General features: G+C 41.5%; 1 protein-coding gene across 1 annotated transcript in view; it reads left to right on the top strand.

Annotated features, from left to right (window-relative positions):
• The window catches only part of MDN1 (midasin AAA ATPase 1), a 258,414-nt gene that overhangs the window by 203,097 nt on the left and 30,095 nt on the right, over positions 1-25,222 (top strand). Inside the window, exons 71-86 of the mRNA XM_075202780.1 lie at positions 429-538; positions 1,073-1,146; positions 1,729-1,921; positions 7,112-7,256; positions 7,582-7,728; positions 9,583-9,709; positions 10,195-10,300; positions 11,109-11,224; positions 11,313-11,729; positions 20,426-20,652; positions 21,688-21,828; positions 22,042-22,214; positions 23,085-23,246; positions 24,072-24,209; positions 24,331-24,466; positions 24,646-24,827. Coding sequence (XP_075058881.1) covers positions 429-538; positions 1,073-1,146; positions 1,729-1,921; positions 7,112-7,256; positions 7,582-7,728; positions 9,583-9,709; positions 10,195-10,300; positions 11,109-11,224; positions 11,313-11,729; positions 20,426-20,652; positions 21,688-21,828; positions 22,042-22,214; positions 23,085-23,246; positions 24,072-24,209; positions 24,331-24,466; positions 24,646-24,827 — 2,594 coding nt within the window. The remainder of the gene's footprint in view (positions 1-428; positions 539-1,072; positions 1,147-1,728; positions 1,922-7,111; positions 7,257-7,581; positions 7,729-9,582; positions 9,710-10,194; positions 10,301-11,108; positions 11,225-11,312; positions 11,730-20,425; positions 20,653-21,687; positions 21,829-22,041; positions 22,215-23,084; positions 23,247-24,071; positions 24,210-24,330; positions 24,467-24,645; positions 24,828-25,222) is intronic.

The following is a 25,222-nucleotide window of genomic DNA, read 5'->3' as shown; positions in this document are numbered from 1 at the left end:
CTAAAGGGGGAATTCAATTGGCAGTGTTTCTACAGTAATAGTGTTCATGATTACCGTTAGTACGGTAATTTTTAACGCTGATTTTTGCTCACAGCTCAGGGTGCTGTGAGAAGATATCCAGGTTAAAATATCCATTTGAATGGTAATGGTGCATAGAACACGTTGCTTTCGAGGGTAACAATTGAATTCCCCATTTAAGACCTAAAAGTGGTAGTAAACCAAAGGCCTTTGTAAGAATCCATTAAATACAGATATTTATCTCCATTCATTTTTTCATTAGATTTGTTTAAAGTTAGTTGGTCCAGCACCACATCAAATCCCCTCACTCTCCTTCCCACTCAGATTTTTATGTTTATTACCTACAATTCCATTAGCCCAATGTGTTGTGAACATACATTGTTTTTTATTTAGCTTTTTTTATATTGTAGATTCACTTTGCAGCCTGCTGTGGAATCTATACAATTATTATAATCAGTTTTTGCCATCCGTCCAAGCAAGAATCCTTGAATTACGTAATCCGGTGGAAAAGGAGCTAAAAGTATGTATGCAAATGTAACTTTAAACACACAAAAAAACACTTCTGGAGATCCGTGTCATACTACAAACTGATGGGTGGTAAATGTAACAATTAAGGTGGTGTGGGGCAGCAGGCAGCACTTGAACACCGGTTTTCCCCAGGCTAGAAGTAAATTATCCATCCAGTTTCTCACTTTAATGTATCTTTCACATCATTTGCAATGTTTACAACATTTTAATTGTAAACTCAGGATTCCTCCATAAAAAAAATATTTAAACTGTTGTCTCCAAGTAATTTACGTTTCTTCTTGTTTTACACATCACTGTTTACAGCTACTGCATTTATTGTTCACCTACAAATAGATTCTATCACAGCCAAGGTTTCTATGCTGCACTACCTGTATTGCTTTGGAGTATTGATTCATTTAAAAGAAATTCCATTGAAGTGTGTATTCTTGGGGGGATGTATACATCTGTTTACCCTTAAATAAGAATTTTTAGATTTTTAATACTGAAAAATAAATATACCTGACAAGTGATGTACTATCTTTTGTAGGATTTTGTGAAAATATCCAGGTGGAATGATGTCAGTTTTTGGTCTATAAAGCAGTCAGTGGAAAAGACCCATCGGTAAGAGGGGACTTAAATAAAAGGTTATTGGTAATAGTCTGAGTTGCTGTTTTTAAAGGAGAATTCAAATCAAATGTGATTTCCTACAAGTAAGTCTTCCCCTTTGGTAGTCTCTCTTTGTTGTGACCCTTTTCTTTATCTGGCAATCGCTGTTTGCTTACCCTATCAGGCAGCTTTACTCTCCAGTGTCTGTGATGTTTACAAAATGGTGGAGAATGTAATGGGGGGGGGGGGGGTAGATAAGTAATAGGTTGAACTCCATTTTAAGTGCACCGCTTATTTAAAAGTGTTCAATGTTTGTCTTGTTTCAAATGCATCCCTATGTATAAATATGCATACTCATATTGGTATACATTTTAAAAACACATGAATGAAAGTAAGAACTTGCTCTTTTTCAATCCCAATGAAGTTGTGTAAATATTTCAGTGTTTGAGACAGTCAATATGCTGCATTCACGCATTCTATAATGGTAAGCACAGTAAATAATTAAGAAGCAGCCAGCCATTATTACTGGACGCAGTTTAAGTGTGAAAGTCTTTTACATATTCTATAAAGCTCATGCTTATAGCTCTCTCTTTTTAGGACACTCTTTAAATACACAAAGAAGTTTGATTCTGCTCTATGTGAACCATCATGTCCGGCATTAGTAGAAAGTGTCCATGAAGAAAAACTGGATTTCGCTGACTCTGCAGTAGACTCAAAAGTCAAAAGAAACACCGTACAATGGCTCACCTCAATCCTGAAGGCTGCATTAACGAGAGCAAGCAGTGAACCAGTAAGACAATAAAGGAGATATGATGTAGTCTTGTTGTGTGTAAGAAGAGGTTTGCTGTTACTTTGTAAATAAGGTTATGTTTTATAATGTCAAGGGACTACAGATATTTAGATATATTTCACATGTATTTCATGATTACTGTGGTTGACATGTATCCCCCTTCATAATAAATGTGCATTAATTTTGCTTGAAAACTAGGAGGAAGGTTGCAACAGAGTTACAGTTAACTTCAAATATATGAAGACAACTTTATAGGCATGGCCATGCATAAATCTTTTTCTCTTTCCCACCATTTGGGGACACTGCGAGACATTGGGGTATAGTATGTTGGACTAGGAGTTTAGGCACTTAGACTTGTTTTAATCCACACACTCCTCCCCTACTATGCCCCTCCTCTCCTGCAGATACCTCAGGGTTTTTTTTTAAGTGCCTAGGAGATAGGTCACTTAGGTATAGGCTCCTGCCTATACTTGTTAGTTTTAGGTTTACATGTTCTTATTTTCATTTCCCGTTCAGGTGCAGCGTGGGGATCGATCCTAAGACCCAGAGGTGTAATAGCGTGTCTACTCTATTCACTCTGGGTCCCTGCGATGGTAAGCAGCAGCCTGGCTCACTTACCTACACCTCTTTGTCGGCAGTCCTCCCCTAGAGACAAAGAGGCCAAGAGGCATATAGAGGCCATAACTTATTTGTTTGCCATTAGAGCTTTAGGTTGGTCACATGAGGGAGATTAGATCGGCCATAATACAGACTTGCCGGAAAGAGGTAGGGGGCGCTGTTAGGCGATGAACCTCGAGACCGGGTGATAAGCCTGCAGCCTGCCAGACTTCCTCCATGGTAATCTGTGGTGAGGGCGCTTCGTCTTCGCTTCCAAAGCCAGTGGTTGGCATCCACCACTGATATTTGGATACAAGGCATTGACCTGGTCAAATTTCCACAACGGAGGTTCTTCACCACAACTCTTCCCCTTTTGTCCCCTCAGGAGCAGGGCACTTAAGCAAGCCATCCAGAAACTGCTGGCAGCCGGGGTTATTGTTCACGACCTTCAGCGGGAAAGAGGTCAGGTGTTTTACTCCAGCCTCTTCCTGGTGCCAAAATCGGACAAGTCAGTCCGTCCCATTTTAAATCTGCAGTCTCTAAACAAGAAGGTAAGACTTTTCGAATATAGTCCCTTCGGACTGTCATAGTCGTAATTGGAGCAGGGAGAGTTCCTAGCCTCCATAGACATCAAAGATGCCTACCTACATGTTCCAATATGGAGGGGACACCAGTGTCTTCTCCTCTTTGCGGTAAAGAGCTCCCACTTTCAGTTCAAGGCCCTACCTTTCGGTCTAGTGACAGTGCCCCGAGTATTCACCAAGATAATGGCAATCATGGCGGGGCTGCTGCGACAGAGGGGAATCACGATAATTCCTTATCTAGACAATCTACTTCTGAAGGCTCCGTCGGCATCGCTCTAAAAAACATCACATCCAGATCACAATTCAGTTTCTGGAAGCACACGGCTAGGTTCTGAGCTTACCCAAGTAATCTCTCATTCCAGCGCAGCAGATGTGTTTCTTGGAACTCATATTCAGCACACTGTCCTCCGGAAGATATACTCTCTGGGTCAAAGTCCTCTCACTCTGGCGCAAAACCAGGACCCTCCTGGCTCCGAGAGAGGTCTCTCTCCTCAGTTGCATGAAGCTCCCGGGAACTATGGTATCGGTGTTCAAGGCTGTGCCTTTTGCACAATTCCATTCTAGCCCTCTTCAGAGGGAGATTCTGCAGAAATGGTCAGGTTCCCGGGTGCATTTAGACAGGCAGGTCTTCTGCATGTCAAGACCCACTCGCCTTTCCCTGGCATGGTGGTTATCCAGACAGAATCTGGATAAAGGTCAGTCTCTTCGAACCTGGTCATGGACATTAGTTGCAACAGATGCAAGTCTGTTAGGTTGGGGCAGGGTAACAGGGTCCCTGAGATTCCATGGTCTCTGGTTACCCCAGGAAGCCACCCTTCCAATCAACGTCCTGTAGCTCATAGCGGTATACCGGACGTTGACGCAAGCACAGAGTTTTCTGTTAGGAAGACCTCTACAGATTCAATCCGACAATGCCACGGCCGTGGCTTATCTGAATCACCAAGGGGGAACTCGCAGCATAGGGGCCATGCGGGAGACTGCCAGGATCATGGACAACAAAACTCCCATTCAAGAGTTCATATCACACACCACAAAAGCAAAATATAAGATAAAAGAAAGTATGTCTTGTGAGTCTAAGGGTGTGATATATATGATCATTTGTCCATGCGGACTTCAATATATAGGACGCACATCGAGAAAATTGAAAACCAGAGTAGCAGAGCATATTAGAAACATTAAGGCAGGTCTTGAAACTCATAGTCTATCAAACCATTTCAAAGAAATTCACAACAGGGACCCAACAGGATTAAGGTTTATGGCAATTAAACATCTAACAAAAGATTGGAGGGGAGGGAATTATGATAAAAGATTAAATTGTGAAGAGTCCAAATGGATTTTTAATAGGAGGACACTCGTTCCATTTGGTTTAAAAATAGACTTTGAATTTTCCTCTTTTTTATAAATATCACCTAAAGGCATATCATATTATAATTTTTTATAGATTAAAACACAAGAAAACATTGTGTATCTTATATTTTAAAAAAAATAATTCTATTTCATTTCACCTTTCTCCATGATCATACAATGGCAGAATGCATTGCTTAATGGAAAGATAATACTATGTACATATTCATGTATATTTTGTTTGTATATATAGATATTTTAGAAGTTTAAATATTATGTAAAAATTCATATATATAGACAGATATATTAAACGTGTGCATTTAGGATCTATTCCAAGTCCAACAGAAATAAGAGCAGGTTGATAAAATATCTTAAAACGCTAGTGATGCAAATGTATAACTGGAGAAACATCACTTGTAACATATGCTAAGTATCACTTTTAACATATGCCAATTGATTCATGTGACTTGTAAAACATAGATGCGATTAACATGCAATATGACTTGAAGATTGGAACTCAATCGAGCACTATAAAAAGACAGATCCCATATTGTAGTCACACCCCCTGATGAAGTCACAGCAGTGACGAAACGCGTTGGACCAATCCAAACAGCCGACACGCCTCTTTGAACATCTTAGGATTCCCTGTATGCCCGTACATAGCATCAGCACGGCTGGCTCCGGGAAAAGGTATACTGATATCTGAAGGAGCACGTGAAGGGATACAAAAGGAACTCTAAAGATACCTTTTGAGGAACACGATTTCACATGAAATGTGAGTTTTGATTTTAATGTTTTAATAAACATCGATTATTACGTACTACACCATCATATGTTTTTTCTGCTCCTCCCTCTCCATATGTTCTAACACACGAGCATAATCAACACTACAAGCTCCGATGAGGATGTAAGGAGTTTTAACGGCACGCATGCATACCGGCAAACCTACTAAGGTCAAAGACATTCTGGACTAATAGAGATCTGGGAATCAGATAAGTTGCGCACAATGTGCTGCATATACATATATTTCTAAAGAGACTGATTCCATTACCATGTGTTCTTCACTGCTATGTAAATGAATGTTGTGACGATAAATGACTTATGCCATTTGTTGATTTCACATACAATTTGGTAAAATACACTGTTTAGCGGTACATATATCATCAGAAAAACCCATTTTCCTATTGTTATCCCAAACCCTATCCCCTTAATTGCGCCCATCACACAACCTTTTCTTTCTATTTTGTATACGAGGAGTGTCAGGAAATCCTCACTGTGTGTAATTAGTGGCAGCAGATCCAATCCCCCTTCCCCCATCCGTTACAGGAAGCTAGGGAGCGCTCACCGAACGAAACCTTCATATGGTGTAAACTAGTGAAGAAGTTTCCTATTTTTCATGTGTAGACTTTTCTTCAGGGGGTTCTTCATGTGCAGCCCCCCTTCATTCATCCAGTGGAGCCTTGGGACCTCAAATTGGTGCTCAATGCACTTACCCAGCCTCCATTTGAACCTCTGGATTACATTGACTTAAGGCATCTTACTTAAAAGAGGGTGTTTCTTATGGCTATAGCTTCAGCTCGTAGGGTTTCGGATTTGGGAGCACTCTACTGCACTCCTTCATTCTTGGTTTTCCATGAGGATAGAGCGCTGCTTTGCACCAAGCCTTCTTTTGTTCCGAAGGTAGTGTCCAGGTGCCACTTAAATCAAGAGATTGCGGTTTCTGCCTTTCATCCTTCCCTTTCTTTGGATGACTCGTTAATTTTACTAATTGTGGTTTGTGCTCTTCGATGTTGTTCTGTTGACCTTTTGTCCTTTATGATGCTCGTAGGCGGGGTTGGCCAGTTTCCAAGCAGTCTCTTGCCCACTGGATCGCTTCCACCATTAGGCTGGCTTATGTTCGGGCCTCTTGGTTTGTCCCGGTGACTTTGAGAGCTCATTCTACCAGTGCTGTTGGCGCTTCTTGGGCGGCACGTCATGGGCCTTTGTGCAGAGCGGCAACTTGGTCGTCTGTCCACACATTTTAAAAATTCTACAGGTGGCAGGGCTTTGCATCTGCTGATGCGAGCTTTGGCCTCAGTGTTTTGCGTGCAGTCGTTCCAGAGCAATCCCTCCCTTAGAGGCAGCTTGGGTATGTCGCCAGTGTCCCCCAATGGTAGGAAAGAGAAAAGAAGATTTTTACTCACTGTAAATCGATTTCTCTAACTCCATTGGGGGACACTGCGCACCCTCCTTTGCTCTGTAAATAGTTCTGATTGGTGAGTTTTAAGGTTATATGTTTGCCCTGTTGGCCTTTTTCTCTTATGCTTGGTTAGACAAAACTGAAGTATCTGCAGGAGAGGAGGGGCATAGTAGGGGAGCAATGTGTGGATTAAAACAAGTCTAAGTGCCTAAACTCCTAGTCTCACCTACTATACCCCAATGTCTCTCACACTGTCCCTCAATGTCTCGCGCTGTCCCCCAATGGAGTCAGAGAAATCTATTTTACAATGAGTAAAAATCTTCTTTTTAACTGAAAGTAAATCTGTCCAGTATGTGTCCATGACCAGTGTTTATCATTATGTCATCATACCACCATTTATGCTCACATATCAGGATATAGAGATATGGTATATTAAAATTACTTTCACCTATTTTAAGACATTCTTGCATGTATTTGCTTTCACAGCTAAACTGTGGTGAGGACATTTATTCAGTGGAGTCTCTTCAATTCCGTCTCCCTAAGCTGACAAAAAGAATGAGGCATTTGTGCACTACATTCATACAGAAAAGCCCCATGCCAACTTTGTGCGAAAATTTCAATGACTTAACAGGTATGTAAACAGCTGAAGAATGCTGGTGCACTTTTTAATATGACTGCTCATTTGGTCAATGTATTCTGTATGTAGTCTTTTCAGCAGCATCCTGTGCAATTAAAATAAAGACTGCTTGATGGAATTAAATTCCTAGTCATGTATCCTCGCATGATGAGACTCCAGGAGATGTTAGTGCAGTAAAACATTGCTGGTTTTTGCTGCACCTTAGCGAGATGCGAGCAAAAAACAGTGATGTTTTACTTACTGTAATGCCCAGAGGCACTCATCAAGCAACGCTCTGTCAAGGCTTTGCATTGAATTCAGTTCTGTCTCTCCATTGCAGAGGGCATCATAGAATCTGTGAATGAGCTTCAAAATCTTACTGTAGACCAGACCGCAGATAAGGAGAAGCAGAGATCTGAGGCCAAACATATCCTGATGCAGAAGCAAAGGGCACTCTCTGAGCTTTTTAAAATGCTGACTAAAACCGGTATGGAATCTCTTCTTCTCTTGTTTTTGTCTAATGTAACTGTTAAGAGGAGCAGTTTCTACAACAGCTACTAATTCTATACAAAATCTGTAAACGGGCAATGATTTTGGTCCCCTAATTTCCCCCTCCCACAATCACCTCCCCCTGTCTTGTGGGTGTGAAAATATCAGAATAAAAGGCAACTGGCATTCAGGACATCTACCTAAGTTTGCTTATACAGTATACAGAGGGATTGCATAACCACCTTGGCTGATAAAAGTATTCCCCCTGTACAGTTCAGCAAACTTGTTTCACTCTTTCAAACACAAAAAAAGACTTAATCTCTGCACAAAAAGAAATCATCTAGTTTCATCCTTTTCAGCAGCCCAAAATGGTCAAGGGGGGTCATTTGGTTGTAAATGATCTTCCGTAGAAAATAGATATGTGATTTATGGCAGAAGTAATGTTTCAGTTATCAGGATCTATTCCATTAAGTAAGAGAAGCCAGCAAAAATTTAGTTACACTTCTCTTGTCAGGCTTTTTCCAGACAGACTTATCTAATTTAGCTTGCATTATTTTTTTTCGTGACAAGCTACAAATGCAAGTCTTTGTGGAATCAACTGTGCATGCTATTTTTATAATATTCAGGAGTTCTGTTTGCTCAGTGCTGTTGTAGCTGGGGAAATCAGACCTGTTTACAGCCAAGTTATGTCCTAATTGCTATAAGCGGAGTAGCCCTTTTGAGGCACACATCTCCATCATCTTCAGCCCCTCTGCATATGATTATACTAGCCCTTTGCCCCCACACATAATTATATAAGCATTGTCATTTCATGACTATTCCATTAAGGACCTCATTGCTAGCTGTAGTGCAAAAGCATCTCATGGCACTTACCTGCTGAGCTCTGAAGGGGACCCAGTAGATTCAGCCAGTGTAGTTATCTAAACTTCTACCTAGACCCTCTGTGTTAATAAGCTCTGGTCTTTAGGTTCTGGGGACCTCAGAGTTGGGTAGTAGAACCCTTGATCCTGTAGTGTAGCAGGTGGCTGCAGAGGTATTGGCAAGTGCACCTTGCACCTCTGCTTGTTGCGTGTTGTGTGTAAGAAACTCAATGCCTAATTGTTTATTTGCCAGTAATTCAGCACAGGTTTTAGGGAGGTGCAGATACCATTGATATCCCTATGCCCTAGCAGCCACATCTGATCCCTGTCTGCCCTTCCATCCAAGCAGTTTTGTGTTTATTCCATCTTGATTCCCATCTAATACTATCCCTGGAATCAGGATGCCTCAGATGTCCAGTTCATAAGTGACCATGTAATCTACAGATGCCATCAAGTTTTTTAAGGCAGGCAGGGTACAGATTCGGCAGCACTCTGTAGAACTGGGGGAGAGGGAAGGAATCAAGTGAACACCACTTATGACTGCCACCCTAAAAAACTTGTATTTGCCATTATATCAAATGTTAATTTTTTTTATTTTTTTTTAAGCTTTTGTGTGTATGTGGGGAGTTTCAACTTTTTGCAAAATTACACATTAGCCTTTATCCAAAATTACACATTAGCCTTTATCCAAAATAAAGATATATTTTAGGTGACTATATATAACACACAAAATCCAGCTACAGGGAATAAAAGGACAGTAAACTTTGTGCACTATCTATGCTGTTTCAATCTCTTGCTTATTCCACTTGGAATACGCCCAGGAGACATGTTTATATGCTGTAAATTAAGGTTTTATAGCTAATAGAATTCTAATGAATCATATAAAATAAACACCGTTTATAAATACAGAGAACACACCTATTTTCTGTTGTCAATATATATTTGCATTGTTATTGAGACTTCATATGTCTTTTTATTCTCATAAATTGTAGGCTTATCATACCGGAAAGGACTTGCGTGGCTACGTACCAAGAACAATCAAGATTTACTTCTCCTCCATCCTTTAAATCTCCATACTGCTTTGGCCATTTCAAATAGCACCATGGAGACCAATGCAGAGTATGATTTTTTCATTGCCTATTTAAGTTATAGACTACATAAGGCTATTTAAGTGCCTTTCATATCTTAGCTTTCACCATTTTTTCTAAGCTGCATGTGTTGTACTTGGTAAAATAAAAACATTATCTGTTGTAGTGTTCATGTTGGAATAACCTAGATTTAATTCTAAAGAGCTCATTAACATATGAGTTTGAGATACCCCTATCCTTCAACTGCAGTTATGCAAGTTATTTAGTGCTTACATTCACTTTTATGAGCTTTTTGTTTGCAATTAATAGCATGCATTTGTTAGACATATTAGTTATTTAATTCTATTTGCAATATTTCTCAGGAGTTTAGCTTCAAGAACAGGGTACACTTCATGAGTGTGTTTGCATTTGTTTTGTGCAATAAATTTGACAACCAGTTAATTGTAAAAATTCTACATTGTCAAAAGTCTGGAACCAGTAGTCGTGACCAATGGTATGCGATTTCATTCCATTCAGATTGCTGGCTGAGATTAGTACAAATTGGGACGGTTGTCAGAAGTATTTCTACAGATCCCTTGCGCGTAACTCCAGAATGGAAACTGCACTTGTGTCCCCTGCGAAGGTAAGAAATTCTTGTGGTTTGTGTGTACATTTTACTCCTATCAGTTACATTTTGTAATCTTTACATTAGTATATCACTGCTCGGCACAGTATGCACTGTGCATATGTTTTATTACTGTTCTATATGTTGTTGAAGGAAAACACATGATGCATTTATTAGTAAGTTTGTATATTTGTGTGGATGGATGTTGAATGTTATGTACAGATGTAGTAAGTGCAGTTATCAACCTCATGTAATGTGCTGATTTTGTATACTGTACTAATGAAGTTTATTATGGCTAACAGCCCTCCCTGTCACTTTGTCAATGACTGAAGATCCTCATTTTTTCCATAAGTTGTCAACTCCACTCTATAGGAAATGTGTGGTCCTTTATGACGTAGGACAGGAGACCCGGTATCCTGTTATTTAGTTAGCACAAGAACATGTGTGTGTTTAAATTCACGTCATTAGTTTTTGTAGGTCTCTATTGCCATCATTGACTCTTAAAGCAGGTTAATGAATGCCTGACCTTCCTATGACTACAATTGTAGACTTCCACTCAATTCTTTAACTTGTATTTTTTGATTAATAATAATGATTTGAAAATCATTTGTTTGTGGAAAATATATAATAGGGATATTTGCTGGATTCCTGCCAAGGTCTTTGGGAATTGGTCAGTACTAGAATGGACTAGACTGTCTCTTCAAACACACTTGATAAATGTTAACTGGATAATGTTTTTAGCCTAGCTGAGACGATCGCCTGTCATTTCTCTGCTTTTCTATGGTTGTTTATTTCAAGCTCAAGTTTTCTGGTATTCTCTGTCCAGGACCTTGGCTTGGGGAACATTGAGCGATGCAAGGGTTTTTCTGGTCATCTTTTAAAGATCCTTGGAAAACAGAGGAGCTCCCTGACTGCTATTACTGAGCAGTGGATTATTCTACGGTAACATCCAATCTTGGTATTTCATAAATTCTTACATTGATGTCTTAATTTCACTCTTGTATTCTCAATTTTTTCCTATCTATTTCAGAAATGTATTGAGTTGCATGCAGGAGATCAGCAGCCAACTGGATATGTCGAATGACTACAAGATTGCATTCCCACCTCAGGATGGAGTGCAGCAATTTCTTGATCGTTTGCAACGCGTGGCTATGCAGTGCAGTATTGTATTGGAGCAGTTTTCATGGTTTCTGGAGTGTTGTCCTGTAAACAACTTTGAAAGTGACATACCACAAAGAGCAGATGTGAAATCTGAAGAAACCAAGCCTGATGTTTCATCTCCAGCTGCTGCAGATTGGCTGCCGAAACTATGCACCATGCGCAGATCAGACAATGACTGGCAGCAGCTGAGTGCTAAAGTAGCCAAGATGTCAGCAGAGATTAGGGCCACAAAGTCAGCTGTGGACAAGATCCGGCAGCAATCCTGCGAGACTCAGTTTTATTCTTGGTGAGCCTTTCTTGGAGACGTATTTTAGAATTGGCTATGTGTAAAATGTATTATTTGAAATTATTTGGGGGTGGGGGGGGCGTTACTACTAACCTTGGGGTGTAAAGGGTACTGGTGCTGGAGTAGGCACTAAATTTGAACTGTAAACTTGTTTGAATTCAAACTCCTTCCCTACTACACACCTCCTCAGAGGTGAAAATTCAGATCCGCGCACAGAGTGGGAGCTTCTGGGTGACACACCCAGAGGATCCTGTTGTACTCTTATGCGGATTCTGATGGATTCATGGGCGAATCCTTTGGAAGCCAGTTCATTAACAAACTGGTTATGGCAGTACGTCAGGCAAGGGCAAGATATAAGTTGATGATTCATAGTCCACTGAGACGGCCTTATTTAAAAGAGATCTTCTCAAGTGTCTGAGTTCCTGGGTGAAGCTTGGACTAAGCCAGATAATAAATGTCCTATTTCTCGCAAATTTGCTGTGACGTATCCTTAAATGCTGATGAATTAGCTAGGTGTGAACAACCACAAAGTTGAATAATCCAGTAAGTTCACCATCCCTGGAGCACTAAAGGATGAGTAGGAAAAGAAATGTGAAAACATTTTAGAGTTCATTTATGTGACTGCTAGTGCAGCACTCAGAGCTTTGTTGACATCGGCATTAGTTTCCATGGAAAAATGGTCTGTTCATCTTTTGGAAGAATCGCAGTGTGGCCATCCTAGTTCAGTATTTCTCCTGTTGACAGAGCCACGTCTGTATACCTTGGTAAAGCCACTGCTTCCACTTGTAGGGTCTCTGAATTAACCGTAGTTGCCGGGCAATCACTTTGGCTCCGTTCATGGGACATGGATACAGAGTCCAAGAAATCTATGGAAGACCTTCCATACGACTGTTTAGTTCCTATTGGACCATAGCTTGTTAAAATGATCTGGAGGAAAGAGCCCTTTTTCTCCTGGTGAACCCGTCCAAGGCAAAAGGACAGAAGTTCTGTTACTTTCAGCCATTCTTTCACTCTAAAGTCCTCTTCTTTCTGGGGTCAAACCCTCATAGCATGCGGGGTCAGCAGAGGACTAGACCCCCAGAACATAAGCCTGCTGAGAAACATTAAACCTAAGCCCAGCTCAGGCTGTGGTAGGAGCCTGTCTTTTGTTGTTCCAGGATGTGTGGAGAGCCTCCTCTTCAGACCTGTGGGTTACAGATATCCTAGATAAGGGTTTCCATCCTGGATGTACAGGGGCATCCACCAAAGAGGGTTTTTTGTTTTGTTTTGTTTTGTTTTTTTGTTTTTGTGGTTTTTTTTTTTGGTTTTTTTTTAACTGACTTTCCAAAGGAAAAACAAAGGCGGTTGGCTCTCAGGAAAGCGATCACCTCTTTTCTTACTTTGTGTAATCACCCCCATCCCAGAACAGTAGGGTTTTTCACCCAACTTCTTCCTGGTGCTAAAAACAGTTTCAGTCCATCTTGAACATCGAGTCCTTGAACACCAGGTTTCAAGTGTAAAGGTTCGTGATAGTTTCTCAGATCTGTCATCAACGGCATGTAGGCCAACAAACTGTTACAGTCCATAGACATTAGGGACGCATGTCTTCATATGCCAATTTGGGAAAGACATAATAGCCTACACAAATTTGCAGTTCAGTACTCTCATTTTCAGTTCAGAGTCCTTCTGTTCAGTCTGGCCAGTGCACCACTAGTTTTTGCAAAGTTCATGGCAGTGATGGAAGCCCTGTTGAAATATCGAGTCATTACCATTGTACCTTACTTAGATCTGCTTATCAATGCCAAGTTTGTCCACTTGTTGCAGATTATTCTCCACAGGACAGCTCAGGTTCTGGAATAGCATGGATTGGATGGAAATTGTATTTAAAAAAAATCCATCCTGATTCTAAGTCATAGATGGTGTTTCTTTTCTAATCATCGACACCAGGGAGCAAAGGCTCTTCCTTCCGTAAGATTAGATCATATCACTCCAAGCATTGGCCTTCAAACATCTGTCCTAAACATTTGCTATTCATGGGGAAGATGGTCTCCACATTCGGCACAGTGCAGTATGCCAGGCTCCAATCTCAAATGTTTCAGCTGAATATCTTGAGGAGGGTATTTGATCCAAAAGATTAAAACAAGCTTCCCAATGTTCTGAAGCTGAGTGGTGTTGAACTCTGACAAGAGCCCAGTCGGCCCTGCAGCTCAAACCCATCTAGATTCAATGGGACAGTGCCATGGCAGTGGCGTACATGAATCATCAGGGAGTAACCTAGAGCTCTCTGGAGATGATGGAGTATTTTCAAATATGGTTATGGGCAGAACACTTACTTCCAGCAATCTCTGCATCCCAATTCTCCACTCCTGGAATGTACATAGCAGTTTTCCCAAACAGGCACTCCATTCTCCTAGGAGAGTGGTTTCTTTACCTGGAGGTATTCCGTTTGCTGATGCAGAGATGGGGTCAGCAGGAGTGGATATGATGGCCTCCCTTCACAGCAACAAGGTGCTCGCAGTCTGCTACAGGACTAGGGACCTGTTGGCTGCACTAATGGGTGCCTTAATGGTGCCTTGCAACTTTCAAGTTGGTCTGTCTGCCCTCCATTTCCGATGCTACCCTTTGTCCTCAAGAAGACCAAGACGGGAGGGAGTTCTGGTCGCCCTCATAGCTCCAGAGCCTGATTCGCCAAAATTTAACGGCATGGCTGCTGAAGCCCGGATCTTGGTTTGTCTGAAGGAGTTATTCAAACTATGCTCAAAACCACATGTGTCTTCACGCAACAATAATAGGGTTTGGAATACTTTCTTGTTTTGTGCAAATGAAAGGGTTTCCACACTTCTTCCTTTAAGCTTTTGTGGATCTACTGTTTTTCTTCAAGACAGGCTAGATGGTGGACCAAAGCTTAGTTCCCTTAAGGTTCAGGTCTCTGACTTGTCTGTGTATTTCCAGAAGAAGTTGTCTCTGATCCTGGAGGTCCAGACTTTCTTACAGACTGTTTTACATATCCAGCCACCCTATGTCACCCCTATGGAGCCATGGGATCTTAATTTGGTTCTTTCGGCTCTACAACTCGTCTTGGAAGATTAATTTCTTCTTAGCCATATAGCCACTGGTTTCCGATTTGGGTGTCCTGTCTTGCAGGCCCCCCTTCTTGGTATTTCATGATGACCGGGTAATCTTGTGTACATCTCCGTTGTTCCAACCTAAGGTGGTGTCTCTTTTCCACCCTAATCAGGAAATAATGATTCTCTCCTTACTGGGATCTGATTCTTCACGTTGCCAAGATCAGCGGTTTCTCCTGTATGTGGTCAGAGCTCTAACGAATTACATGGACTGGACACCTGGAGTTTGAAAGTCTGACATCTTGCTCATTCTCAACAATGCACAGTTGCGGGCTGGGCGCCGTCTTATCAGACTATAGTCAGATTGATCAGTTATACTATTCAGCAGGCTTTTGTCTATCTTCCTTTGGGGGACACCGGGAATATTGTGGTATAGAGTAGGGACAGGGTGATCTGGCACCTAAAGAACTTCAGTTAACTATGCCCTAACTCCTCCCTCTCTATACCCCACCACCTGCTAGCCTCAGTTTAGTTTAAGTGCCTGACGATCTGGCTGTGTGTGGGCTGTACTGCAGCCCTATTTGGTGGGGGGGTTTTCTCATTTAATTTTCATTTATTTGTAAGTGTACACTCACCTAGCACAGTGCTGGTTGAGGGGTGGGGTAGAAATCACAGAGTGTCCCCAAATCAGGCTGTCTGTGACAGGATGGACCGCCTATGACACCCTGTCTGTTGGGAACTGGCTTGGCTTACTCTGCCACTTTCGTTATCCCAAATGCGCCCTCTAACTGTAGTAGAAGGGGCTTACAAATGCTGCCATCACTGGACTCCTTACCGGCATCCAGTACCAGGTTCCTTTTGGGTAACTGTCACTGCTAGGGTACCCCATTACTGGTACACCTGGGCTGCTACCCCTGACCTCTTCCTATGGATCAGGGTTGCTGTGGATGGATCCCTCCTGGCCTATCACACTGGCCAGGGCTGCTGGGTAGCGGGCAGAGCGGTGGTCCTGGAAAGCTGGGTCCAAACCTCAGACAGCCGGGAACGGATTAGATTTTAGGTCTAATCTGTAGGTCACAGGATTTTCAACATGAAGAATTTCTCAAGCAGGTCTTTGAAGCAAGTGATGCTTTCTCACTGATTGAAGGTACCAGTGATCAGGTCAGATGGAACAAGAATGGCACATTTCAGTACAAACAAGTGCTGTTTTGGACACAGCCTCACAGGGTAATCCAGGCCCCTGAGGTCTGAGTTATTTTTAGTATCAGGATACATTATGTTTACGCAAACATGGATTTACATGCAATGCAAAGCTAACAGTATTTACACTTAAACTTGCTGTTATTTCCTGCATCCTGTTGTAAACACAGAGGAAATCTAACAGCAAGTCCAATTAAAACCTTCCTGTGCCTTCAGGTGTGTTGGACATTCACACATCAAAAGGTTTAATTAACATGAGATTAACATTGGGCCTTTCTTAAGACAGTTGCAGAATACACGTTTCCTCCACTCTATTGCTAACTTGAGAATTCCCAAACAAAAGTTACAAAACCCCAAACAAGACATTTCCTCTTCCAAAATACACAAGACTTCATCAACAAATGCTTATTGCATCAGAAATGAATGCCATTTCTCTACTAAGTGCCACACAATATAGTAAGTCAGTACATTGCAATCATATAAATACGCGCCCTGTGCTATTCCCTTTAAATAAATATATACCATAAGTTATTTAGAAGTGATCTAGTCTCCCTGTCTCTTACTAGAGGCAGCCTTTGAGTTAATTTAAAAAAAAAAAAATCCATGCTTAAGGGGACTGGGTCAGGCTAGGGTCACTAAGATAGTGAGCCCTGCTAGGCACTGGATTGGTTGAGGGGGTTGTCCTGCTGGATGCTTGGCAATCCAGTGATGGGCACCTAGGGGGAAGTGTGTTCCTCTATTGCACTTCCTCCTTGGTGGTCTCTCACTCCTTGGTGTGCAGACCTCAGAATAGGTGAATTAGTGGTGTATTCTGACATGGACGCTCCTTCTGTGGTGGAGGAGGTTCATTCTGAGCGTCAGTGTGGAGGAATTAATAGAGGCTGTGCGTCAAGTGCTTGACATTCCTGAGACTACTGTCCCTGTGGAACCTTCTTTTTTTGCTTTGCGGACACAGCAATCTTTGTCTTTTGCCGCTTCTTTTCAATTAGAAAATTTGTTGGCTGAACCTTGGGCTTCCCCAGATCGGAAGTTCCAGGTGTCTCATCGGCTGCAGTCATGCTTTCCCTTTCCTTCTGAAGTTCTCACTAAATGGGAAGCACTTCCACGTGTGGATGCTCCTGTTGCAAGGTTCGCCAAAGTGACTACTATCCCTGTTCCCAAAGCAGCCACTATTAAAGACGGTACAGACCGTAAAGTTGAGGTCATCCTCAAGTCTGTCTTCGTGGCGGCGGGTGCCTCTCTGCGGCCCGCTATGTCGTCGGCGTAGGTCAACAAGGCTGTAGAAGGCTGGACAGGACAGCTGTCTGAAGGTTTGTTGACAGGGAGATCATCTTCTGAACTACTTCCGTTGGTGGAGTAAATTCAGAGGGTGACGGATTTTTTTAGGGGAGCTGGCCCTGGACACGGTACTGATAAGGGCACAAATATATGCCTCTGCGGTTTCGGCTTGTCGGACTCGCTGGCTTAAGTTTTGGGAGGCTGATGTTGAGTCTAAAAAGGCTCTTTAGACAATTCCTTGCTCCGGGGGTTTTTTGTTTGGCCCTCAGCTTGACTCCATTATCGGTTAAATGACGGGAGGAAAGAGCACTTTTTCTTCCAGTTAATGCCCCCAAACAAAGAATGTCCAGGTACCGGTTCTTTGGGATTTCAGGCCGGTCTCTGGGTCAATATTCCTGGGCCAATCCTCCAGAGGTCAGTCGTCCGCCCCCAGGGGTGGTTTGCAGCGTGGGCATCAGGCCTGGTCTGCTCATTGATCAGCAGCTAAGCCTGCAGACATGCAGTCCGCGTACCTGCCATTTTGCCCCGCCGCTGACGTCGGTGATGGGAGCCCATCTTCTCTTATTCAGGGATCAGTGGTTTCAGTCTACCACGGATGCCTGGGTACGGAGAGTTGTGGACCAGGGATACAGGATCGATCTGCTTGGTCATTCTCCCAGGCGGTTCTTTACCACAGGGCTTCACACATGTCCACGAAAGCGAATGGCTTTACGAGAAGCCATTCATTTCTTCCAGAGGGATTATTCCGGTGCGAGATTCACAAAAAGGTTTGGGATTTTATTCCAACCTTTTTCTGGTGCCAAAACCAGATGGCTCATTCAGAACCATTCTGAATCTAAAATCATTGAACACCAGTCACAGTTCCCAAGTTCAAGATGGAGTCTTTGCGGTCGGTCATCCATGGCATGTTACAGGGTGAGTTCATGGTGGCTCTAGACATCAAGGATCTCCATGTTCCCATCTGGGAGGGTCATCAGTCCCTCTTGAGGTTTGCGGTTCAGTCAGAGCACTTCTGATTTCAGGCTCTTTCCTTTGGTCTAGCCACGGCCCCGCAGATATTCACTAAGATTATGGCTGTCATGGCTGCTCTGCTAAGTTCCCCATGAGAATTCTGGGCAAGATGGTATAGACTTTTGAGGTGGTCCAGTTTATTCAGTTTTATGCACTGTCGAAATGGAACAAATCCCATCTGAATCTGTCGGGCCAGGTATTCCATCTGTCTCCACATGTGCGTCAGTGGCTGCTTTGGTGTTTGCAGAAAAAAAAAAATCTCTGCAGGGGTCGTCCATTCTCAATCTGGGATTGGACCTTGATCACACCAGTCTTCGGGGTTGGGGGGCCGTCAGTCTTCACGCTCACTTTCAGGGTCCTTGGATTCTTAAGGAATCCAGGCTTCCAATCAATGTATTGGAAATACGGGCAGTATTTCATGCTCTTATGAGCATTTGTTGCAGGGAAGGGCGGTGTAGATTCAGTCGCACAATGCCACAGCAGTGACATACCTCAATCACCAGGGTGGCACCAAAAGTCCCTTAGACATGCGAGAGACGCACAGGATATTTCAGTGGGTCGAAGCTCACGTTCCGGCAGTCATGGTCGTCTTTATTCCCAGAATAGAATATTGGAAAGCCGATTTTCTAGGCAGGCAGAATGCATCCAGGCGAATGGTCCCTCCATCCAGAGGTGTTTCACCAATTTGTGGACAAGTTGGCCGGACGTCGACATAATGGCGTCTCGGTTGAACCACAAGGTCCACCTCTTCTGCTCCCGCGCAAGAGATCCTTTGGCTGTCGCAGTAGACTCATATCTGTTCCTTGGAAGTACTGCTTAGTGTATCTTTTCCCACTGGTAGCCATGCTTCCACGGGTGTTAAAAAAAAAAATGGTAAAGTGAGAGGGTGTTCCAGTCCTTCTAGTAGCGCCAGATTGGCCTCAGAGGGCCTGGTACACCGACGTGCTCTTCATGGCTGGAGGTCAGTCGTGGCATCTACAGATACGCCCAGATTTTTTAACTCAAGGACCCTCTTGTCTAGGTTTGGATCGTCTGGCTTTAACTTCGTGGCTGTTGAAGCAATGATTCTACGGGCTAAAGGTTTCTCCAAGCGTGGGGTGCAAACCATGGGCTCGTAAACTGGGCTCAGCAAAAATTAAGCATCGAGTCTGGAGGACATATATTGCCTGGTGTGAAAAGAAGAGGTATCCTACCTCCTCCTTTCGTTTATCCAGTTTACTTATGTTCTTGCAGGATGGGCTTGGACGTTGGTTTGCGCCTTAGTTCTCTTAAAGGTTAGTTGTTAGCCCTTTTTGTTTTCTTTCAAAGAAGACTCTGTCATGGCTGATGTGCGTACACTCATTCAGGGGGTGCACCACATGCATCTTCCTATGTTCCTCCAGTAGCACCATGGGATTTAAATTTGGTGTTGAATGCTTTACAGCATTCACCTTTCGAACCCTTGATTACAGTGGAATTAAAATTTCTGACCTGGAAGACAGTCTTCCTTTTGGCTATATCTACGGCAAGAAGAGTTTTACAGCTTGCTGCTTTACCTTGCAAGTCTACTCTTTTTGTTTTCCATGAGGACAGGGCAGTTCTTCGAACCAAGCCTTTATTCCTCCCTAAAGTGTTGTCTAGATTTCATTTAAATCAAGACATTGTCATTCCTGCCCTGACTACGTCTAGGTCTTCAGTGGACGAAGTTTCTATTTGTTCTCTCGATGTTGTCCAAACCTTGCGCATTTAGGTAGGACTTAGGATGTGCGCAAGACTGAGGATCTTTTTATTCTCTATGATGCATACGAGAGGCTTGCCAGGTTCCAAGGTATCTGTTGCTCAGTGGATTATGGCTGTAATCCATTAGGCTTATAGTGGGAATGGCCAGCCTGTTCCAGATATTCTTCGGGCGCACTCTACAAGGTCTGTGAGTGTTTCCTGGGCGGTCCGCCATGGTGCCTCTAGTGAACAGCTGTGTCGAGCGGCCACGTGGTCTTCTGTACACACATTCCCTCGGTTTTACAAGTTTATTGTGTTTGCTTCCAAGGATGCAAATTTTGGAAGAAAAGTGCTTTGTGCCGCTTCTTCTGAGCGTTCCCTCCTGTAATTTCCCATATTAATAATTAGTGTTTGGGTGCTTTTGCATTTATTTTATTTGCTTCATATTATTTTCTTGTTTAACAGGAAACATTTTGAAGCTTGCTCAGTAGCAATGGATACCATGCAACAGATTGCTCTTGACTTAAAGGAAGTGGAGTTGCTGTTTGTTCTCCCTGAGACAGAAGTGAAAGAAGCTTCGCAGCACATGACCTTTCTGAAGAGTATCCATTACATCAAAGAAGAAGTCCGTATTGCGTTTAAAGAGTTCACCTTGTGGAAATCCCGACTGCAGGCAATAGGAAGAGCAAAAAGTAAGAAGCACTTCTACAAGGATTGTTTATTGTAATGGATAGCGATTTAACGCAGTGATAAGCAACGTGATACGCCTAGACGACCCTCTAATCCTCAAAAGGACGCTCATTACCATTAGTCTCAGTAACAAGTTAAAACAATAAATGTAATCTAAGAAAGAGAAGCGTATCAGTATTAATACATCAGCATGCATTTTAGCCAAAGTATTACAACCTATAACAGATCTTACAGTAAAGCAGGAAGGAACTGGAGGCTGCCGGTAAAGGCTCAGAGGGAAGCATGCAGCCCCTCGCCTCCTGTTGCTCGTCGCTGATCTAGCATCTGTACATTTTGTTTATTTGCATTTTAAATTTTTTGATTTTTAATTTACCCCAAATATTAATCCTGATATTTGTTACAGAAAAATACCTAATGCCAAAGGCCTGCAGTCCCATAAGGACAGGCATAAAAACACATACCTAAATGAAGACTGAAAGGGTACACACATAGGGGAAAAAGAGACAAACAAGGTCAAACAGACAAGACTAGGCTCACAGACTTTATAAACTAGTAGACCATATAACAGAGAGCCTGGGCACAGATAAAAATAGCTAGAACAGACAAGCAGATGGAAACAAATGAACATTCCCACCATATTGATAGCAGAGGATAGCACAGTGGCGCAGACAGGGACATTGGTTAAGCTGTGTGGACACACAGGATTTTTGTCACAATCAAAGAATATATGGGCAAACAAACTGATGGGTAAGCATGAAAAAAAAGCATAAATTGTTACAGAAGGAACCTGTCAGCCATTGCTGTTGCATCTTACAACTGCACTTGAAGTCTGCATCACACATGCATGGTCAGCTTTGCCTTTCTGCTTCAGTCCGAATGGGTGAGTTCCTTCTTCACTGGCTATATCCATGAATGTAGCAGCTATGGTCACAGTTACACTACTGACTTGCTTTATATGTTAAACTTTCTATCACTATGTAAAATATTGCTGTCCCTTGACTTGTCTGTTGCCTGAAATTAGCATTCTTTATCAATAGGGAACAAGGAGTCAGATGAGGAGTATGTTAAAGATTACTCAGGACATGTGGAAGCTGCAATCAAAATTGTTTTATGTGCTATTCAGAGACTTATAAAGGATGAGAAGGAAAAACAAGAGACTGTAAAGACCGAGGATGGAGGTAAAATATCTGTCAGATCAGTGTGAAAATAGATTTATTTTTTCCTTGCACCTTAAACACTTCCTTTAGACCAATTTAAATTTTAAGATTAACTTCTTAAGTTCAACTGGTATAAATCATGGTATAGGTATTTCAGTAGTGAAAAAAATCTGAACATTGACATTAAAGAGGTTGTAGATATATCCCAACTTATGCTTTTGTATTTTTCTGTAGTTGAAGAGGTTGCAGAGCACGGACTCCAGGAAGGCCTCATTACAAGATTGCTGACTGAAGACCTTTGCCAAGATTTGAAGGCTTTGGATGTACAGACTATAATTTCTCTTGTTTCTGAGCTTCTTGAAAGGCTTAAGACCTATGGAGAGGACTGCATAAAGGACAAACATATGGTTAGCATGCTATTCATGGTTCTATGTGTCCATACTTACCTACATTCCCATCTGAAAAATTAAGATAAATTATGCCTTTTCCCTGATCAGCCCAGACCACTTCTATTACCATGAAACCATGCCCCTTTTTCTAGTAGTCAGTCACTTATATTTGGATTGTAGTGTGGTATGTGTGTGTGTGTATGTATGTATGTACTTGCTTGGCTGTGCAGGGAGTGGTATCTTTGATGTCATATATACATACATTGAGCTGTAACTGGTATAGTACACAGTGTAATTTATAATGGTGAGAATGTTGGCTGTATATTATAAATTTTTTAAATGTCGTACTGCAGAAACTGAGTAAACAAAAAATGTTGTATAATAAAAAAACACTATACACTGATTTCTTACATTACATTTATAGAGGATACAGTGACCTGTAAATATGCTAATGCCTAAAGAATGCTTAAATGTGTAATTACAATTGTGCTCTGTTGTATGTTAAATCCACATATTTTCCTTACATACAGAGTATTATTTTTTTCTTGAGTTGACCAGTTATGTAAACAGATTTGTATTTTGTAAAGCATTCTACTTTCTGGGAGATAGAATGAAGGCTGCCTTTGCACATACGGTATGTTCAGGTGATTCATTAAAAGTAGGATAAGGGATGGAGGCTGGGTTTACACAGTAACACTAGAGTAAAGGGTGTTTTGGCATCAAATAAAATAAAAAGTTTTATTTCTGAACAAGTGGAAACTAACTACAGACTTCTTCCCTCCAAGCAGCCTGGATAACTTCTGTACTGGCTGCTCTAAGGAGGAATTGTGTTATTGAATTAACAGATAATGTTGTTAAGCATTTTGTAACACACTTTCTGTTTTTCAGTTTTTCAATCAGTGCTGTGGGTTACTTGTCAGACTCTTACCAATGCTATCTGCCTATTCCGACCTACTCCTGTTTTACCTCACTGTGTCACTGGCAACACACAGGGCTACAGGGAAACTGATCTCTGTCTTGACCCATATCTTTACAGAACTTGCTCAAAAGGTAAGTTTCTATTATCACCACAGTAAGTAACACCATATGCTGTAATATAATTTGATTTAAATTGAATCTTGCCTATTTTCTATTAGCTTAGAATGCTTTCTGCAATCAGTTTTTGATAAAAAGGTGATCAAATTCTGCATCCACATGTGTAAAAATACAGTTTTTTGCATGGTTACACATTTATAGGAAATAAATACAGGGGTGGACTCTAATATCCAGAGTATTTGGGGGTTTTCCAAATTAGAGTTCCAAATTTTCAGCACTATACCTAGAATATAAAAATTGTAATTATTCTGGAAATCAGCACAATGGTCACACTTGGTGATCAACACTTCTAGAGCTGCATTTGTAAGTTAAATGTGCTCCATCCATGTTCCGTTAGATAAAGTACAGTTTATCTTCATCCGAAAGATATCATGCGGCACACTTGTGTGTTACTTTAGCTTCAGGACCTGCGACTAGATTAAAAACTAAAACAGTCTTTAATAAATATGGCTACATGACCAACAATGCTCCATTTGTCATATTAGTGCACTTTTGTTATGTAGCAATGTAAATAAAACCTGGTTTACTTTTTACTCTATTCACTGGTGCCAGTGCTCAACTATTATTGAATAATTCAAATCTGTGGTGTAAAGGCCCTACACCTTAGCAAAGTTCTTGTTCCATGATCTATTAAATAGTGAGTTATTCTTCCAATTTTTTACTGTGCTCTGTTTTGTTTTGTCTCTGTTTTAACAAGTTGCCATGCTGTGTATAAAGTGTTCTCCAATCTGTGGCAAGTAGTTGTCTGTTTTGATATGAAGATCACTGCTCCTCTTACAGGGGTTCTGCATTCCCAAAGAACTCATTGAGGAAACCACAGGTGAGGGAGCAGTCCAGTTTCGTGATATTGAGGACGGTGGAATAGGGGAAGGAGAAGGCATGAAGGATGTGAGCGATAAAATTGAAAATGAAGATCAGGTACCATGCTACTTTTATTTGTTGTGTTTGTTCTGTTACTCCTGCTGACAGTGTTTTGAAGATTGCACGACACACTTATCCGATATAAGCTGTCATTAAACTGTCATGCCGCTTTTGTTAGGTTGAAGACACATTGAAAAAAGGTCAGGAGAAAGAGAAGGATGATCCTGACTCTAAGCCTGATGTGAAAGAGGAAGATAATGCCATTGAGATGTCTGAGGACTTTGATGGGAAAATGCACGATGGAGAAAAGCAAGGTAAGATACCAAGATCCGACATGTTATGAAGAGGAGGGTAAAGGTTGTATTAACTATGTCGTAATGTGCTGATCATTTGTGCTGAGGCTACAGAATTTTGAACATTAAGGGAAATGTTCCAATAACGTGAAACAGTTTACTTAAGATGCTAATAGAGTAAATCACTAATTGTTTTACAGTAGAGGAAGATGATGAATCCACCAGTGAGAACGATGATCTGGATAAACAGATGGGAGATCTCGGTGATGCTGAAGCAGACAAACTTGATGAAAGACTCTGGGGAGATGATGATGATGAAGATGATGAGGAGGATGAAGGTGACAAAGATAAAACAGAAGAGACAGGCATGGGAATGGACATGGTTAGTACAAAAAGTGATTTATGTAAATACCCGTTTTGTGATTATATATAAATTGTATCGTTTTGTGTGAATATAACCAGAAAGTGGCAGTGCAAATATTACACTTCATTAAATGGAATCTTTAAATGAATCTGTATCTAAAATAGGATTTTACCCTATGTAGCAGGGATCTTACATTTCACTTATGTAAAGTGCATTCGGTTGTTCAGCAGGATAAATGGGATTAAGGGTTCTTCTTTACTTGCATTCTGATTCTTGCAATTCCGTTGCCTTATTACTATATGACTGCTAAATAATAATAATAAAGGAACATGGTTTTTAATGTCTTTTAGTATAAAATAAATAGAAGTTCAATGCATAATTAAAGATTGTAGTGTGCTGACAGTTTACTGCTA

The sequence above is a fragment of the Mixophyes fleayi genome, chromosome 3 (genome assembly GCF_038048845.1).
Source record: "Mixophyes fleayi isolate aMixFle1 chromosome 3, aMixFle1.hap1, whole genome shotgun sequence".
NCBI classification, from domain to species: Eukaryota; Metazoa; Chordata; class Amphibia; order Anura; family Limnodynastidae; genus Mixophyes; species Mixophyes fleayi.
This window is presented reverse-complemented; position numbering and strand designations above follow the sequence as displayed.